The following is a 19,769-nucleotide window of genomic DNA, read 5'->3' on the forward strand; positions in this document are numbered from 1 at the left end:
TTTCCACATATACAATGACACCAACATCGACAGTTGATTAGTTTGCTAAAACAAGGCAATCAAATTGTCCGAAAGAGGAGAGGGGACAACTAACTCAGGGGACAACAATTTGGTACCTCTTGATATTCAAACCGCCACAGGTTTTGACAAAAACTACTACCTCCAGAAGAGAGGACGTCTCCACTCTGACCAACAATTGTTCAATGGTGGTTCCACGGACTCGATAGTGCGTATCTACAGCAATAGTCAAAGCAGTTTCTATTCTGATTTTGTGGCTGCACTGATCAAGATGGGAGATATCAAGCCACTCACTGGATCAAAGGGAGAGATTAGAAAAAACTATAGGAAGATTAACTAAGTTTTTTTTTTTTTTTTTTTTTTCCCTTGGACCGCGAATAAATTGTTAGGCAGTGTTAATAATATTTTATTCTCTAGTTTATTTCCTTTCCATTCTAGAGTTTATTTTATTTCCTTAGTTTACTACTCATATATATATATATATATATATATATATATAAGAGTTAATCTCTCTCTCTTTCTCTTCCCTGTCTCCTTTATCTATTCTATATTTTATTCTTCAGTATATATATTCAATATGGTATGAGAGTTACTTTCTTGTGGCTTCAATATTCTTCACGTTTTTCGGGCATCCTTTATGTGTTTTATGATTGTCTCATAATTCCAGTAGTCCACACGCTACATCATACCTCTAAGGTTGTTGCCCGTCTCTTCCACGCCTTCATCGCAGTTCAATATGTTGAAAAAATAATCTAATAATCAAGCTTGTTTTAATATGTAGAAAATCTACCGCCAACGCGTCTAGACGTGCAGCCACGCTCCGCCCAAACTTTATGCCCATGCATCCACGTGCTGCCAAAGTCTTCCAATTGCCTTGGTCGTAACTCCACTCGACAAATTGGTGGCCAGTGAATACATTACTGCCGAGAACAGCCTCAGTAGCGCTCCCACGGGCCTTTCCTATGTTCGACAACTGTCCTTCACTCGCCCACGCGCCTTCATCACAGCCAATGCGTCATCCAACGCGCATGCCTTTCTCACGCGCATGCCACGTGCTCCAATGGATCCGATGGCCAAGTCAACTGGGTCCAGGCCTAATCAATCCCAATCATCAGATTCAATTCCTCAAGCTTCAGACCGGTTCAGGCCAGCCTGTCAACCAAGTTTGTTGGGTTAGACCCGGTCCATCCAGACTAAGGCTGACCGGCTCCATTCATAGATCAGCCCATTAGGCCCAATCCACAACGCGCTCCAGCCGGTTCAGCCCCGTTTTCAGAGAAGGATGAGATCTACAATATGTGATTGTGATCTTTGATTGTGTAGAGCCTGCACAATGAATTTACCAAACAAATTAATGCAGGTGCGCTAGCTAAAGTTGTACTTCCAATTAAAAGTCAGATGTTTTCGTGAAGTGAAAAACCAGATTTTAGTTTTTGTAGATCTATATCATACATGCATGTTCGATCAACTTGTTCAAACCAAATTATGCAGTAAAGATTCTCTAATCTGATGTTATCACTTAATTAATTCACAACAAAGATATATCTACAATATTATCAAGAGAACAAATATGCTTCTTGCTAAACCAATCACTTCCCCTAGCTATGTCAGCCACCCATTCGATCTCTCTCATGTTTTGAAGGTGATCCAATGTATGATTCAACACTTTACAAAAGTACAGTTGTTGCATTGCAATATATCTCTATCACTTGCCCTGACATTGTCTTTGCAGTTAACAAGATCTGTCAATTCATACACATGTCTACTAATATTTACTAGAATTTTTAGATATCTAAAACATACAATATCTCATGGTCCCCTCATTTAAAAGAGTCGTTCAATTCTCTCCCACTCATAACTTATTATGACGTGGATTGGATTAGCAATCCAGAGATCATCGCTCTATAAGTGAATACTGTATTTTTCTCGTTCCTAATCTAATTTCTTGGAGCTCGCACAAACAATCTACAGTTCCACTAAAATCTACTCCAATTTTGTATTGCCATAATGTTGGCTTGGGATACTTATTTGACTTCGAATGAGAATTTCATGCATGCTCGAAACACATAAAAATTGATTATCATTTTGTTCGGAACAAAGTTGCCTCTAATAGTCCGGTTCCTCCAGTTTCTCTCAAGTGAAGATCAAATTGCAAACATTTTAACTAATCTTGTACTACATTAAGTTCAAACAACCTCAAGAGCACAAGTCTTATTAAGTCTCTTTACAAATTAAAGAAGCCACCAGATAACGTAGGTGACGAGTGGGTGACGAGTAAATGACGTAGTGATTGATCAGATCAGTGAAAAACTTTTTATAAATAAATTGAAGTAAAGCTCGATCGCCCAGAATATTCACGGGAGTTGGCATCAATTCAATAACAGTATACCCTTTTCACGGCATCAAGTCGAAGGAAGACAAATAATGTGCATCCAAAACCTTTTATTGCTGTGGACCTGCCACTCAAATTATTATTTTTTTTTTTGTAAGATGCCACTCAAATTATTTATCAGCTTATAATAAATGCTTCTGCAGACCGCAGGCAGTTTTAGTCGGGATTTAGGAGGGCAAAATTGTAAATAACTGTTTGAAAGCCCATGCTTCCATAAATTTGATCAATTCCAACAGCGGCCAGTGACGACGCCATGCCACATCACATTGCACTCAGTCAAACCAAAGTAGCATGGAACATTTCCCTCATACATGCATGATGCAGCTAGGCTCTTCTATTACTCATCTCCAACAATTACGGAGAAATAACTATATATATATATATATCTTGGACCACATAAAAATGGTCCTTGATAAAAAAGAAAAGAGAGAAAGTTCCATATATTCCAAATTTCCAAGGTCCTTTGATTATGAGATTCCACACGTACGTAGAAATTCCATGCCATGCATGCATGAAGTGATGAACATAAGTCAGTGTTAGGTGACCGACGGAGCCTCGTCACCTTGAGAAGCTCTTTATAAATACTACTTCATTCCATCCATTGGTCACATACACTTCAACTCCTACTCTTATACCAATGGCTGCTTCCTCTTCCTCTTTCGTAGCCATACTCACTTTGGCTTTCTTTTTGCTCTTTTCTGGGAGCGTCAATGCTCAACTTTCCACTAATTATTATTCGAAATCTTGTCCGAAGCTCTTGTCCACTGTGAAATCCATCGTGCAATCTGCAATAGCAAAGGAAGCCCGCATGGGTGCCTCTCTCCTCCGCTTGTTTTTCCATGACTGCTTTGTCAATGTAATTTTCTCTTTCTCTTTTAACGTTAATTTCCAGAGGGACTTTAATTTTTTTGGGACCTTATATATATGAGTGCATCATGAATCATGATGACAGGGATGTGACGGCTCCATTCTCCTTGATGACACATCCAACTTCATTGGTGAGAAGAATGCAGGTCCAAATCGGAACTCTGTCAGAGGATACGAGGTGATTGACCATATCAAGTCGGCAGTGGAGAATGTGTGTCCGGATGTGGTCTCGTGTGCTGATATAGTGGCTATTGCTGCTCGAGATTCCGTTGTCATTGTAAGTTCTTAATTAATATTGCATGCAATATCTTGATAATTAATTGACATGTTTTTTTTTCCTTCATTTTTTTTGGTTTTGTTGTAATTTTTCAGCTTGGAGGACCCAATTGGTATATAAAACTTGGAAGAAGAGACGCTAGGTTTGCAAGCCAAGCTGCTGCCAATAACAGCATTCCTTCTCCAGCTTCCAGCCTGAACCAACTCATCTCTAGATTTAGTCAAGTGGGGCTTTCCACTAGGGACATGGTTGCTCTATCTGGTTTGATCTCTCTCTTCTTATCTTAAAACTACTCTCATATTTAGACTGATCATTTCTTTTAATTTTATTTATTTTTTTCTGCATTTTATACCATGCACTTGCACTTGCACATATATTGTAATGATCATATAAGTACGTCATGTAACGCACTCCAATATTACATGCATGTTAGAAAAAGTACACCGAGACAAGTGAAGTACTACATTACTAGCTAGGGCAATACCTATTATACCCCCAACATCCATTTACTACATTAATTACATGTATGGTTATATATATATATATATGTTAAGGAGAACCATTGGGATTATAGAGACATTAATTTGATTTTGGCTAAGTCAAATCTCATGGCTTTGTGATAATTGTAGGTGCCCACACAATTGGACAAGCAAGGTGCATAACCTTCAGAGCTCGCGTGCACAATGAGACCAACATCGACAGGTTGTTTGCTCCATCAAGGCGATCAACTTGTCCAAGGACAACCGGCTCAGGGGACAACAATCTGGCACCTCTTGATATTCAAACCCCCACACGTTTCGACAATACCTACTACAAGAACCTCCTCCAAAGGAGAGGACTTCTCCACTCTGACCAACAATTGTTTAATGGTGGTTCTACGGACTCCATAGTGCGTGGCTATAGCAATTGTCAGTCTACTTTCAATTCTGATTTTGCGGCTGCATTGATCAGGATGGGAGATATCAACCCACTCACTGGATCAAAGGGAGAGATTAGAAAGAACTGTAGGAAGAGAAACTAATTAGAGTTTTTTTTATTATTTATCAATCCTTGAAATATATATATATATATATATATATATATATATATATATATATATTGTTAAGAATATTATGTTATGGTTATTTATTTCTTTATGTATTATAGGTCTACTAGATTACTTTTTCCTAGTCTATTATGTTAATTACTTGCTTATTACTCATAACCTCTCTATAAATAGAGGTCTCTGTAGTCATTCATAATCAATTAATATTAATATAATATAGTCCATTGTGCGCTTCCTATCTCTCTATTATTCTTCCGCTCTTCTATATCTCTCCATTATTCTAACATGGTATTAGAACTATTCTAAGATGGTATCAGAGCATATTTAACACACACACACGTGTATATATATATATATTGCGAATAAACTGTTTAATTAGCAGTGTTGCTTTAAGCATAAATTATGTGATTAATTATGATCTTTAATTGTAGAAACAATCTCTTTATGAAATTTGTGACTTTTCTTTAATTAATCGTGACTCTTTACATTGGGTCTGTGTCGGTAAAGTTCAGGATGAAAAATAATCCGTTTTCAATTATGCCCAATTTTGAGATATATATTGGTGTCGGTTATAGTTTCGCCACGTGAATGTGAAGCTTCAATTAATTTGCCAAAAATATTAATCAGAAGACATGGTACGTAAGAGCAAAGTGGGACACTGTACAAGATATGACGAGACGAACGTAGGGTCCGGTAGGGATCACTTGGGCTACATCCCTGATCCCTGGCCCAGTTTCAACTTTTATCATTTTTTTCTTATTATATTCCGTCTTCTGTCTGCCATGCAATTATTACGTGAACAATAATTGCTCATTTTGGTTTCACAAAATCAGAAAGAAAAAAAATGATATTAATATCTTCATATATATATATATATATATATATATAAAAGAAAACTACAGGAAACAAACAAACAAGAACAAAATATAAAGCTAAAAGGGATAGATCTTTTTCACTATAAATGGGAAAAGAGAAAAGATGGGGTAGCTTAGTGAAAATGAACTCAAAAAAAACTCTTGCTGCGATTCAATAAACAACATGGTAGGCATAGAAGTTTGCCCTCTAAGAAGAAGAGGAAGGAACGAAGGAAATGGAGTCCAAGATGAGATTCATATATTTTTGATTCAATACGTTTGTGTCCATACAAATATATTTGTATAAATTAAAAAACATCTAGCTACCACATGATCGCATCAATATTAATTGTCATTTAATATCAAAAGATTTCTCAAGCTTCAATTACGAGATTACACTCAGCCCGCTTCTGAGCCCATGGGCTCAGCCAGCGAGTCCAAAACTCATTCTTTTCTGCACACGAAGCCCAAACGTTGGCACAATATGACAAAGAAGTTGAACCCAAATGATTTGCCAAAGTATTTTAAACGGCCCTTTTGAACACATGTCGGTCTAGAAATCATAATGAAATAAATAAGCAGTAAATGGAACCGAATTTTATTATAAGATTGATTAATGGTTTCAGACCATATAGTATAGTTGGAGGGTTAATATTTTTATTGGCTTGACTTTATATACACTTTCGCAGCAACATTTGCGCTTGCTTCATGATTTATATATATATATATATCATTCTGTAATGATATATATTAATAAAAACCAATTTGAGAATCTTTCATAAATACGTGGGGTCTACCTAGAATTAATACTTCTAAAAAATAACAAAAACAAAAATTAATTATTGCATGAAAAGCCGTAGAGAGAAGTTTTATAATCCTGTTGCTGACATGCATGGTATTGTAGCAGATGCAAGATGTGAAGGAAGCCACATAAATGCCACGCGATGTGAACAACTTTTATATATATCTTCTTCAACTTCGCATGCATGCTCATGCATGTGTTCCTGCTTGTTTCATATTCGATCAGTGTACAATACAAGGCCTTAATTAGTAATTACCCAAACTAATTTTATTTATTTTCCTTAGAATAATGTTAAACATTAATTTGTACGAAATATTCCTGGACATTAATTACAACCAATATTAATTTCTCTTTCCCCTCGAGATTCGAGTGCAAACATATGATCATATGTGAGAGAGAGAGAGAGAGAGAGAGAGAGAGAGATGCTTAGACATTGGTCAACTGGGTATGAGTTCTAAATTTTAAGGCTCAGAAAAATTAATTTGTTTAATTACCATTAATTATAAGCTGAAACCTTCTTTTCCTTCCTTCTAGGATTAACCATATGAATTTGAGCTGAGGATGAAACTTATATTAGTTTGTTTAATCAAATGATCAGCCAAGCTTGAATCGAGCTTAAACTTGGTTGATTTATCATGTCGAATCTAATTCGAACATGGTCTTAAAGCTCGATTCGAGCTTAGCCTAGGTATAGCTTTTTAAGCCAAACTTGAACAATTAATCAATACTCTTGATTATAGCCTTAATTAAACAAAGTCATATTATATTCATTGGGCAGGAGGCATTCTCGATCTATTGGATCTGGCGTGCATGATGTTATTAAAATAACAGCATGTATACTGTATTGTAAGCAACGATTAAGATTGAATCTCAAAATTGACTTATTTTTAGAAACTTTTAATAAAATAGTGAAAATGAAGAAATATTTTGAAAGATTCAATCTTGACCAAATCATTCTCTGTTATATATACATTCAGACTAAAAAAAAAAAAAACCTATTTTAATGCTTTGATGAAGAAGACTACGTTTACTATCAATTATGTGTCATATTCATCGTCTCTTTTAAATGAAAGTAATTGTCAAGTTTGCCGACAGCTTAAGAAGGTAAAAAGAAAATGTATCTGGCTGGAATGGAGTGAATTAGGTCAATGACCATTAGAAATTTACCTTGACCCCCTTCCCCCCTGTCACTAACTTTTTTCACTTGGTGCCTTATAAATCAATTGATCATTCAATTAACACAAAACTGACTAATTCTAAGATATATATATATATATATATATTTTCTGCATGTGCAAAATTATTATTTTTTTAATCGAATTGAGCTAGTGGACCATCTATAGTAATTTTTTTAATTAACAAATGGATTGACATAAGATTAACATATTTCTTCTTCTTCTTTTTGGTGGTTATTGTTGTTTGTAAACTTGGATGTTTGCAAGGAGTTGAGTAATTTAAACATAATGGTCGGTGAATAGTTAAGACATTGGAAATCCTCGCTAGCCTCACATGCAACAAGAAGTTCGAGATTGGAAATAAATGAAGCTTGTGGTTGTGATAAAACAAAACCTAATAAAGTGAATGTTCTCAGCAATTAATAATTGCCTTAATTACTTAATTGACTCTATCTACCTAGTATACATATATATATATATATGTACAATTAATGTTCCCATTGCATAAAGGTGGGCCAAAATATAATCTTTTGGGAAACAAAGAGAAGGAAGATAAAATTGTGTACATGTTGATGATTTTAAATAAGGAAAATTGAGGGAACATGTAAAGAGATCGACAAGGAAAGATGCGACTAGCTTAAGCAACCATGACCCAAGACCAAATTCCATCACATCTATGATATAGCTAGCTCTTATATATGGTTTCTAGAGAGACTTGAATGAGAGAGAGAGAGAGAGAGAGAGAGAGAGAGATAAATAAATAAAATTTTAAAAAGCAAATAAATAAAAGAGCTAGAAATAGTGAAGGCCAGCAATGAAGTTCCTCATTATATAGCTTTCTTGCTTATATATCCCACTCAGGCTGAAATCCACACGCCAAGGAAACCCAGCAATATTGAGAAAATAATCTAGCTGGCTGGACCATTCACCACCCAACAAATACATACGTCTACTTCATTAAGTGCTGTAGCTAGCTTCAATTATTTATATATATAAAATATATTCTGAAAAATCGTGCCAAACTTATAGTAAAAGTTTTCGTCTGGCTAAGAAACACGATCGAATTCGTCCATGAATCCTAATTAATTGTTTGAAGGGTATTCATGTATTGATCAAGATTCTTAAATATCTGGAGCAATTCCTAGACAAACAAGTTTTTCTTTCTTAACGCATTAACAGTACTCAAATATATCTGGATTAATTATATCGTTGAATTATTTTAATAACCAACTTAATTAATTTAATTGGATTGCTTCACGGAGTATATTGATTTACAACGTAGGTTCAATTACATTTAGATAACAAGATTTTGCTCTTGGGTATTGCCATAAGTGCTTAAATTATTTACTTAATATTCAATAAATTTCCAATTAAAAAAAAAGGTACTTAAAAAGGTTATATATATACACACACATGCATATACTAATTACCAATATATAATTGTTATAATCGCTAGCTACTATCAAGCTGTTTAGTCATTCCATAAATAATCTTACTCGGCAACCTCCAGCTAGCTATAGCTTCTATATTATTCAAAAAAAAAATTAAACCGACATAGTAGTCAATTTTAATCAATTTTAATTTTAATATTTTAATATTCGCCCTTTGCAAAAATATTTTAATGGAAATGGAAGTAGACTGTATTGTCAATGTTTTAACTCAGAACTCATAGTCTAATATTATATTAAATTATTAATTATTTTAACATTTAGATTGCCGCATTTCAAACTGATTAGTCATTCTTGAGAATATGGTTCAATGGAAAGGAGAAATAAACAAGGTGTGAACAACCAAAATAAAAATTATTATTCCTAACGTGCTCTAATAAGATCAGAAGGATGTTAATATATACACAGCCAACAAAATAGAAAAATGAAAGTGTTGAAACAAAGTGGAACAAATGGCATATGTTGCATATGATGTTCACATATGAAACCAGAATCAAAGAAGCTTCTGGCCTACACCTACATTAATTGGGAGGATCACAACTATACCTTCTGTCTCCCCCAACTTAAAACAACAACACATATATTATTCCCTCAATGGCATGGGCTAACATATGCAAACAATATATGTACTGAACTCATCATCCTGCATCTGCAGTTACTCTCTACTTTTTAATCCATAATTCCCACCTATGAACTAATGTCGATGTCTAAACCCTCAAATGAATTCATTTTCCTAGGTTTTTCTTATGCTTAATTCTTTTCATAAAATGTGAACAATCAACAAAGAGAAGTGGAAAACGACCGGGAGATCGATTCAATATGAAATATAATTAATATATTGCATGATGAATATTAGAACAGTAAGTAAACGACCAGAAACATCAAATAATAAATTTCTCTTCCTCATTTTATTCGACTTAATTGATTCATAATAAAGGGGAGAAAAAATGGGATTCTTTGCATGTAGTAGTCTAGGAAATTAACCAAAATAGGAAACAATATTATCATTTGAAAGGGTGCTATAGTCGGAAGCACTGGCTTGTTGGGTGTACATAGAAGAAGAGGAGGAAGCAGGAGGAAGAGGAGGAGGCGGCGGTGGAGGCGGAGTTGGCGGAGGTGCAGCAACCGAAACAGCCCCGGAAGCAGCGAGCAAAGCCACATGATGATGATGAGAAGATGGCATGATATTAGCTTCCCGATATTTATGCTTAAGTATCTCAGCCCTCACTGCATTGAGTTCAGCTTGTAGAGATTGAACTTGCTGCTGCAAAGCTGAGATGGCTCCCATGCAGCCGTAGACCGGGTCTCTTAGCCTCACGTTCGCCTCATAAACAAGACTATTTGCCGCGTCGGCTCTTTGACTCTCCGGCACCTCCTGAGTCATACCATAACGAAATTGTTAAATTTGATCAACACTTTTTTCTTTTTCTTTTTCTTTTTTTAATTCATCCAAATTAAGAAAAGGGGATTAGGATAATCACCATTAGCATCTTGGAGACGTTGCTAGCACCAAAGACTTTATGAACAGAAGCGAACTTGTGGGGTTCATGGGGAGAGAAGTATGGAGAAAAGGGGCATTCTTGAGCACACCTTCGTCTCAAGAGCTTACAAGCAGCGCATGGAGTAATGGTGTTTAGGGTTCCAGGAGGACCTAACATGTGTCTTCTTCCCATATGAGAAGAAGAAGCATCGGTCTCTCTCTTTATCCTCTTCCCTATCTCATCAAATCTCTCCCTAGTAGAACAAAATAAAAAACCATATATATCAAAATTATGATTCAAAAAAAAAAAAAAAAAAAGAGAGAAAAAGAAAAAGGAATTAAACAACTGTGCTGATGATGTGATGGAAGATATATATTTCTTACCTGAAAATGGCAAAAAAAGATCAGAGAGATATTTCTTACCTTTCTCTGGACATTCAGGCATGCTCTCTGGTGTGGACGTGGACTTGCTCAGAAAGAGAGAGAGAGATGAGGGTGAGGGCTTGAAGGGAAGAAGAAAGGACAGTAAGGGAAGGATAGAGTGTGCTTAAAAGGCAAGGAAAGTGGTCCACTTGTGTTGTTTATTAAAGAAATTGAGGCTGAAATGGGAAAGAAGCTAAGAAGCTAATAAAAACAATATGTTAGTTTTTTGGTGATCGATCGATGTTTATGAAGCCCTCTGCTGGATAGATGTACGAGGAGGATTTCAGAAATTATACTGTGTTTTCCAGAGAAACAGACCACTTTGACATGCATTGAGCATCAATGGAGAGAGAGAGAGAGAAAATGTATAAATGCCAGCTGCTGTGTGACCGCCATGCTCACGTGTGAGTCCTTAAATGTGTTTTGACTTTTTGAATCAACCTCTGAGTTGCTGCATGTGGGTCTTGCTTCTTTCTCAGGGGAGACCTAAATAAATACTAGCTAGTGTTTTATAATCATCAGAGATTTGAACATGTTTCTGTTAATTAATCACTTTAAATTAACAAACCATTAGAATTTAATGGGTACTGTTGAAGAGAAAAATTAAGATGATCAACTGTACTTTACTTGGCATGTTAGTTTCTTGTCAAAATCAAGACCCACCTTGATTTGATTAAAAAGACCATATCTGGGATCTAGTCACGAAAATGATGTTTGATATCACCATCATATCGCCGTGCAGAAACCGCAATCCTTTCTGTGAAAGGCTATGACTAAATGCACACCCAGTGACTCTCACAGCCATCATTTAAAACATCTTGGAACTCTTAATTTACCATGCGTGGATTTCTTTTTTTCTATTAATTAGTTCCGTTTGATTCGACTTTTTTTTTTTTTTTTAATATTTTTGGTGTTTGGTTCGACAAAACACCGTGATGAAACCGAAAACATTTTTTGTTGAAATTTTTTTTTTTATTATTATTTTAATTTCTGTAAAATGGTTTTTTTTTAAAAAAAATTATAAATCATTTCTTGAGTTTGAACTTTTTGTTCTCATACATTTTTATTATGAGCCAAACACCAAAAAATATTTTCCGACAGAAAACATTTTACATCGAAATAAATAGACCCTTTAACATGTATTGAAACACAAGTCTTTTATGTTTGTTAATGTGTTGAGGTTTCTTTTATTTTTTATTTGAAGACGTGTTCTATGTGGCATGGTGAGAACTAGCTAGTTATTTTTGTGTTTTTAGGAGTATTTTTGTGATTGAGTTATTTGTTAATGTTTTTTATTTTGGTAAGAGAAGACAAAACAAAAAAGAGAACAGTAATTTTAACACTGATTGATCCTTTAATGAAGTACCACCCTGAAATCTTTGAAGTTTACTGGCACTTGAAAGAGCTTAGTTTATAAACTACACTAGGCTTTCACATGATGTTAAGAGAAAAAGATTGAACACCCTTCAGGATAAGTTAACCATCTTTAGTGTTTATTAGGGATAAATTGATAGATACAGCTGCTGATTTTAAGACATCTCACCCACATTATCATGTAATGAAATCATCGTGGTTACAGAATCTTGAATAGTAATTTTTATTCCAACCACTTGGATTTCGCACCTCTGCGCCGTGCATAGAGCTGTCAACTTCTTCCAACTGTTTCCTCTTCATTCTCTTTTCTTTCCTCTTTTTCCTTTTTCTTTTCATCAACTCAATGAATCAATTGACTTCTAATAACAGGAACATTAACATGGCGCACGCATGCTTTGATATTTTACACCAAACAGATTCAAGAAGACAACTTCTCTAAGCAATGGACTCTTCTTCTAAAGCCGCATCTGTCAGTAACCACTAATACATATTGTAGCTTCTTGATCAGCCTGTGAGGTTTAGCTTGAATGGTTGATTCGTTTAGTTAATATCACGAGATCGGTTGTTTGAGTCATCATTTAACCGATGACGGGCATATTCAGATGCAAAGTGAACTTATCTTAAAAGGGTTTTACCTCATTAAAAAAATAAAATTTTAAAGAAAGTTGTAGTGAGGTTAGGGGGAAAGAATCTAGCTAGTACTTAATGTGGGGCTAATTTTTTATAGAGAAGACAGAAAAATTTTCTCTTGGCTGTGATGTTGTGGAGTGTTATATCAAAGTGGGTGATGAAAAGGAGGGAAAAGGAAGAGAAGGAGGACTACTTTGAGGGCATTAAATTAAGTGAAATCCGATTTTTTTTTTTTTTTTTTATTATTATGGGCAAGTGAAATTTGCTTAGAATGCAAGGAAATGGCACCATCGGTTCTTGTTTGACCCGTATTTTAAGGCTAGCACGTCGCCCCGTTGTTCTCTCATCTCCAACCTAACTTTTTTCTCACTCTTTCACTCCCTCTCTTCCAATTGCACCAAATCCAAAACCACCACCCACCCACTTCCACCATATTTGTTCATATTTACAGTCAATTGCTTGACCTTCTCTTAACCTTAAACAATTAAACCCTCAAAAAAGGACCTCCAAATTCATTCATTCACGGTCTATCTTCAAAAGTCTTATTAGATCCAAGACAGACGTGTCAACTTTTTTAATACCAAACAAACATTCGTTTCAAATTTCCAATGGTCAAAATTCATGGGAGCCATGTCAAAGACCGATTAAACCTTTATTTGCGCATGAACCTGGGGCCTATTTCTAACTATCTTCTACTGCAGCCTTCCGGCCCCATCAATAGTTTACCAACCCCCTTCCCATTTGCAGGTGTAAGCTGCTGAGGCATATATGACGGCAGTTGGGACAAGTTAGGACTCTTATTGGTAGAATATTTCTATTTGATTGGCCTGGATTTAGCTAGGGTTGATAGTATTTTTCAAAAGGTTGAATTAATTAGTTGGATTTTATAAATAACAGATTTTTGGTGGGACAACCGTCGTAGAGACTTTTAGCAATTTTTTTCCTTGAATTGTTAGTGAGGGAGTCCTTATGATACCGAAACAAACAACAAATTATTGAGGATCCAAATTCGGACAACAAAGCCGCCAACAATATTAATGCATAGTGTATCCATCTATGCATAAATAATATAAATAAGTTTGAGTTTTATGCTTTGCGATGTAAGAACTTTATAGTCTAGGGATAGCAAAGCAGGTACCTGATACATATCTGTTTATTCTATGCATACTTTTTTATAATAAGATTTTAGATTAGATGCATGAATTATCTAAAACCTTATTATAAAAAAACATGCATAGGATAAACAGGTACTTGCCAGGTACTTGTTTTGTTAGCCCTGTTTATACTCGTAATCCTTCTTCTATTAATGAGACCGGAATGATTTCCCTTAAAAAAAAAAAAAAAAGTTAGAGTCTAATTAAATATGATTAGCCAAAGGAGTGCAATAACATAATATAATTAATTTAATTAATTAATTTGCCACAGTCGTCTATGCCTTTGATAAGACACATGCCCAAAAGATTGAGTGTCCAGAGAAGGAAGAGAGATTTACAAATTTCCATTTCACTAGATGAGGACATGTTTGTAATCTGCTTACCATAAAGTATGTTATCTTAGTGCTATGAAATCAAATTTATGCTTGAAAAATACGTAAAAATCTGTTTATTTAACTGCCACGTGTTTTGTTTCACAATTTCTTTTGTTGGGTTTTGTCATTTTGTGATAGCAGCATCACATGGAAGGCCCTCGGCCCATTAGGTCAATTGGGATCAATAAGGATGAGGCCAGGAAGAGGAGGTGCTTTTGAACAAAATGAGGCCCAATGGGATAGCATGGCCGCGCACAGTTGCAACCCAATCGATTGGTAATTCTATGGGGTGAGACTCCCTAAGACCGCAAGCGGATGTATATATGCTCAATGGGATAGCATGGCCGTGCACAGTTGCAACCCAATCGATTGGTAATTCTATGGGGTGAGACTCCCTAAGACCACAAGCGGATGTATATATGCTCAAAACTATAAATAATATACATGTATTTCACTATATATATATATATTTAATTATATATATTCAAAACCCGGGGAAAGGAGAGAGGGGCCAAGTTTGATATTATTAGAGCAATTAATATTTTACATTATATATAAGGAAGCGGTTTACGCACTAGAACCATTTCCCTTATACAAGCCCCAAACAATAATAAAAAAGGGCTGGCGGATAAAAAAAGAAGGGCTAACGGATCCAATATCAAAAAAGAAACAAAATTGCAAGAATAAACCACATTCAATATGGATCCTCATGGCCGTTGGTATTTGCCTTATCAAGTCCATTTACCAATTATAGATTGAAAGCCCCTACAAAAGGTAAAACAAAACACGTCACATGTATGTTATTTCTTTTACATTTTCTTTCTTTAACTTTGCTCATACGCCCTACCAAATCCATTGTCACTAACTTAAAAGCATTATACGTGATTTCACCATTATTCCCAACGTTCCACTATGACCCTCGACCCTTTATATATCTCTCACTTTGAACCTTCGTTGTGATTAGTCACTATATTAGCATTATGTCACGAGAAAAGCTACAACAATGACAAATTGTGATTAGAGGAATGTTGAAGAAATAAAATTTTGGTAATAATGCTTATGACATAAGATATTATTTATAATTATAAAGAGTCTGGCTTTGATCAAGTTCTTCTTAGAAATGAACCAATGAAATTTGGACAAGTGTTGTAATTCCAACTAATTCTATTTCAATTGAAACAGTGTTGAGCTTTGTTGATCCAGACGATTATTTTACTGCAGAGTGTGAGGATGAATTGAGAGGTCGAAATTTTTTACTGCTCTAGCCGTTAACGATTTGGCGTTTTGGCAATAGAAAATTTGACATTGGAATTCGTTCCAACTTTTTGGCTATTTGGGGGCGCTTACAGTCTACAGACCATCCACCATTATAGTGAGAAAATGCGGGATGTCGTTTTATGAGGAAATACGGCACAGATGGGCCTACCAACATTTACTGTGTTTGCCCATAAAGCACGCACAGAAGCAATCATGACCATCAATGTTGGCTCGAGATTTGGCCCAAAACATGTTGAATTATTAAGTATAGGATAAGGCGGTGATCAATGATGAACGCTGGGCTCAAATCAACAAATAACCCATTTCAAGTGGGAATGGACCCTAATTATTTTATGGTTCAAACTTTATTTTATTGTATTGTGTGATATGACAATATATTGTACCTAGTAATATATATACTACTAAATATATGGAAATGGAATCTAATCTAGATGATGAAATTGTTTCATCTCCATATTTCATGCCAAAAACAATATCTAAAATAGCATTTAAAAAAGAAAATGTTATCCAATGAATATTCATAAATCTCTTGGATTTTAAAGCACTGAATGTTGTGTATAATGGAAATTAGCAATGGCAGTCTTTAAGGAGTAGCTCAATCGACTGTGTATCATGCTTTATGAAGCAGAAGTTACTAGTTTAAATCTCTCATTCTCTTTCTTTGTGTAGACATAATAAAAAATAAAAAAAAAAATCCACAATGGCGGCCATTGATATCTATTGAGGCATGGATCAATTGATTCAATTAAAATGACCTCTCATACTGGAACAAGTACTGGGACATAGTACAATTAATGCTAACACATGCTCACACTAAATGAAAAGGGAATCAGTCTTCTTTTCTCTTCGATCCATTCTCAGTACTGTACATAGTTCAATTAATGTCTCTGTGTCTTCCAAATTTTAAAACCCAATTTCAAATTGAAGCTAGCTCCATCTCTTCAATTCAATTCAATACCCAGACGAACCATTATTTTAATATATTGACTTATAATCAATATAGTCAATATAGTAAATATATTCTACCACTTTAAAGCAGGAATATATATATATATTTCGTGTGAAACTCCTCCAATGGGTAACATGCATGCATTGTCGAGACCCATGAGTTGAGCTCTCTATCTCCTATCTATCCTAATTAAGTATATCCTTTCAGTCAATAATTTTAACAAAACATCTCCTACAAACATTGTCTATGTAATTAATTAAGCACCTAAATGAAAGTTATTGAAAGTTGGTTTAACCTCATTATTATTTCCATTAATTCACCTTTAAAACTATTTATATATTACAAATCCAATCAAAGAATATATACATATACACACACGCTTGTTTTAAAAAGGAAACTAAACTAAGATATCAAAAACCAAGGAAAAGGATCTGCATCAGGTTTTGATAAACGACAAAGAAGCAAGCACTTTGTTTGTGCGTTTTTACAAGATCTTCCATTCACGTTTATTATTTAATGACAATGGTGGCCGGCGACACAGACGACGTAGAAAATTTGGAAATTAACATGAATAGTATCAAGGACATCATCGTTTCACACGATCATGAGAAATGACGTTGAACACAACAACGTACGTAGCCCACAAGAACCCAAAAAAAAAAAAAAAAAAATTCATAATCATATATAAAATAAAAGTCACTGCTAATTAGATTTACCTTGGCCTGATCGCTGACCTACAATCGCCAAGAATGCACTCTTCATGTTCCCCATTGAGTAGCAGCCTCGGAACCGATTCGAACCTTTACGCCTTGCACCAAACGACAACGTTGAAGTAGGCGATCTATGATATTTTGGCGATACTGAATATGTTGACGACGACCACGACGATAACGACGAAGACGAAACAGACGACAGCGACGACGACGGCGACACAAGAGCCTTCCTCGGAGACAGCTTGGGGAAAATGGCGTACAAGACGTTTGGCTTCGAGCTCTTTTTCATGGAGTTGGAGATGGAGTTAGAATAATAGGAAGGAGGGGGCGTGAGGGGAGGAAGAGACGCCGCAGAAAGGGTGTGCTTAGGTGTTCCCGGCTGTGACTCCCACGTGAAGGGAACCGCACCGGAAGCGCCTCCGTAGTAGAGCACCCTGCAAGAAGAGTTGGCCAGAGAGGTCTCCTTTGACAGAAGCCTTGGGAAGATCTTGCCAGCTTCCTCATTGGGAAAGTTATGGCTTCCACTGTGCATTTTGGATTGTGGGGGTTAATTTCTTGGATCGATCTTCTCAGTTTTTTTGGCAGATCTGAAAGATTCAAGATCCGAAAAATGGAGCTCTGTTTGAGAACAGGGGAATTAATATTAATTTGCGTACGTATATAGGTCTTCGGTAGCAGTTGTCTGGGGATGACTATTTTATTGTTCTGCAATAATCTGCACTGCACCTCATAAAAATACAATAATTAATAAAGCTTGCGCATTAACTATATATTAAAGAGGTGGGGACTTAATATTAATGGAGTTGGATTTTCTCATTTTAATTAGGAAAATATTAGGTGTTCTTTTAGTGTTTACCAGATGTCCTCTTAATTGTGATGTGACTTTTAAAATTATCAATAGATTAAAAGTCAATAATAAGAATCTCAAATTTAACAATAATTTTAAAAATCACATCATAATTGAGATAACACAAAAAAAAAAAAAAACACTGGAAAAAATCTAGCATTTTCCTTTTAATTGATTGTGATGAAATTTATTATTATCCACTGAATTATGGGGTAGCTATAGATATTCTTTAAAAAAAAATTAATATGGTAGATGCGTGTAATTAATAATTATTGACGAATCTGGGTGATTGATGGGAAGATTGACGTGGACTTACTTGGACGGTCGATGATCACTGCGATGACGAAAAACAGTTGAGTAGCAGGGAGGGAATTTGGTGATGGAAGAGCAATGTTTAATAAATGAGAACCTGTCCGGGTGCATGACTCCATGAAAAGCTGTACGTATTAATGGTGGGGTTGTAGCTGTAGGGGAAGGTAGACGATGCTGGCCCAGTAATTACGTTTTATTGCATCTTCTAATTGAGACCCTCTTTGCTTCTTATGAATGATTTGGAGCCATTATTAATGGGTATTAATTTGGTACGTAGCAGCGAATTTTTAGGATAATCCACCGTGTAATTGTTTATGCCAACATGTTCTTGCTCATTAAAACCCTAGCAATTAATACATACCAATCTTTGACACCCACTTTAATTGGGAGGGTGGCAAATTGTACAATTCTTTTTTTTTTTTTTTTTTTTTAAACAGCAAATTGTACAATTCTAATAATATAGTGTTGTAAGGGATAGCTTTTATTTGTCATATTAGTTACTAAACAATTAAATTTATTTGTCATATTTTATTATTTAAATTATAAGATAATTATAATAAGAGTTGTAGTATCCAAATATTTTCGATTACGATAACTAGCTCCTCAAGGAAAAAAAATTGTCATTATTAAATTTTTTAATTATGTGTATATAAATTCTTCAGCTCTCTTCTCTCCTTACAAGCTGGCTGTTTTCAACGGTGAATTCTATTGAATGATTATATATATGACTAAACTCATCTCGTCGTCAGATATGGCCGGCCGGAATATATATATATATGTGTGTGTGTGAAAATTTAATATGTAATTATTGAATATTAATAGGTGAGCGGAGATGCCAAAAAAAAAAAAAAACATTGAGTCTGTATATAAAGTGAGACACCGTGAACATCAACGTACGGCAAAGCACGATGATATGTTATGTTACTATCCTAATTAAATAATATTCCACGTGGCTTTAACACCCAATTCCCTTACTAAGCCGTCATCAAAATTGATATCTATAAAACATTAATAAACAATATCTCGATCTCGTCTCATCTGTGGGTCGACCCCGACACTAGGCAATTGTGACAAAACTGTACAAGAAGAGACAACCACCCTTCCAGTTAGTGTATCCTAAATTCTAAGGTATTGCAGGGTGATGGCCCACGGGCCACGGCTCTAAAAGGCCGTGAGTCACGTTGCCCTGCAGCCCTAGTACTGTACAGCAACGTAAACTTAATGCAACAACTTTTCTCTTCTTTATAGGACGGCATGCATTAATTTCTCGGCACCCTTAGATTAAGGGTTAAATACTAAATTAGTCCCTAGGGTTTTACAACTTTATTTTTTCCTCCCTGGGTTTTCATTTTTATCA

General features: G+C 35.3%; 3 protein-coding genes across 4 annotated transcripts; 1 reads left to right on the forward strand and 2 right to left on the reverse strand.

Moving 5' to 3' along the window:
• The first annotated feature begins 3,039 nt into the window (after positions 1-3,039).
• Positions 3,040-4,824, forward strand: LOC132186979 (peroxidase P7-like). The gene is made up of 4 exons (XM_059601111.1): positions 3,040-3,266; positions 3,363-3,554; positions 3,650-3,815; positions 4,184-4,824. Exons 1-4 carry the CDS (start codon positions 3,048-3,050, stop codon positions 4,573-4,575), a joined length of 969 nt encoding a protein of 322 aa, XP_059457094.1. The 5' UTR covers positions 3,040-3,047; the 3' UTR covers positions 4,576-4,824.
• A 4,965-nt stretch (positions 4,825-9,789) lies between these two features.
• On the reverse strand, positions 9,790-11,069 carry LOC132187549 (LOB domain-containing protein 15). Of its 2 annotated transcripts, none has more exons than XM_059601896.1 (3): positions 10,782-11,069; positions 10,360-10,612; positions 9,790-10,250 (listed from the first exon to the last, which is right to left on the reverse strand). In XM_059601896.1, the coding sequence occupies exons 1-3, from the start codon at positions 10,793-10,795 to the stop codon at positions 9,858-9,860; spliced, it is 660 nt and encodes a 219-aa protein (XP_059457879.1). In that variant the 5' UTR covers positions 10,796-11,069; the 3' UTR covers positions 9,790-9,857. The 2 variants fall into 2 exon arrangements, with proteins under 2 accessions (XP_059457879.1, XP_059457878.1); XM_059601895.1 differs by having other exon boundaries at positions 9,790-10,253.
• Positions 11,070-16,963: 5,894 nt separating this feature from the next.
• Positions 16,964-17,928, reverse strand: LOC132187739 (uncharacterized). Its single transcript, XM_059602159.1, has one exon. It carries the CDS (start codon positions 17,783-17,785, stop codon positions 17,243-17,245), a length of 543 nt encoding a protein of 180 aa, XP_059458142.1. The 5' UTR covers positions 17,786-17,928; the 3' UTR covers positions 16,964-17,242.
• Between the last annotated feature and the right edge of the window lie 1,841 nt (positions 17,929-19,769).

The sequence above is a fragment of the Corylus avellana genome, chromosome ca7 (genome assembly GCF_901000735.1).
Source record: "Corylus avellana chromosome ca7, CavTom2PMs-1.0".
In the NCBI taxonomy this organism is placed as follows: domain Eukaryota; kingdom Viridiplantae; phylum Streptophyta; class Magnoliopsida; order Fagales; family Betulaceae; genus Corylus; species Corylus avellana.

Coding starts and splice junctions, on each gene's coding strand:
- LOC132186979 (XM_059601111.1), top strand. CDS start 3,048: ATGGCTGCTTCCTCTTCCTCTTTCGTAGCCATACTCACTTTGGCTTTC. Junction 3,267..3,362: donor TCCATGACTGCTTTGTCAAT/GTAATTTTCTCT, acceptor TCATGATGACAG/GGATGTGACGGCTCCATTCT. Junction 3,816..4,183: donor GGACATGGTTGCTCTATCTG/GTTTGATCTCTC, acceptor TGATAATTGTAG/GTGCCCACACAATTGGACAA.
- LOC132187549 (XM_059601895.1), bottom strand. Junction 10,254..10,359: donor ACGTCTCCAAGATGCTAATG/GTGATTATCCTA, acceptor GGTATGACTCAG/GAGGTGCCGGAGAGTCAAAG.
- LOC132187739 (XM_059602159.1), bottom strand. CDS start 17,785: ATGCACAGTGGAAGCCATAACTTTCCCAATGAGGAAGCTGGCAAGATC.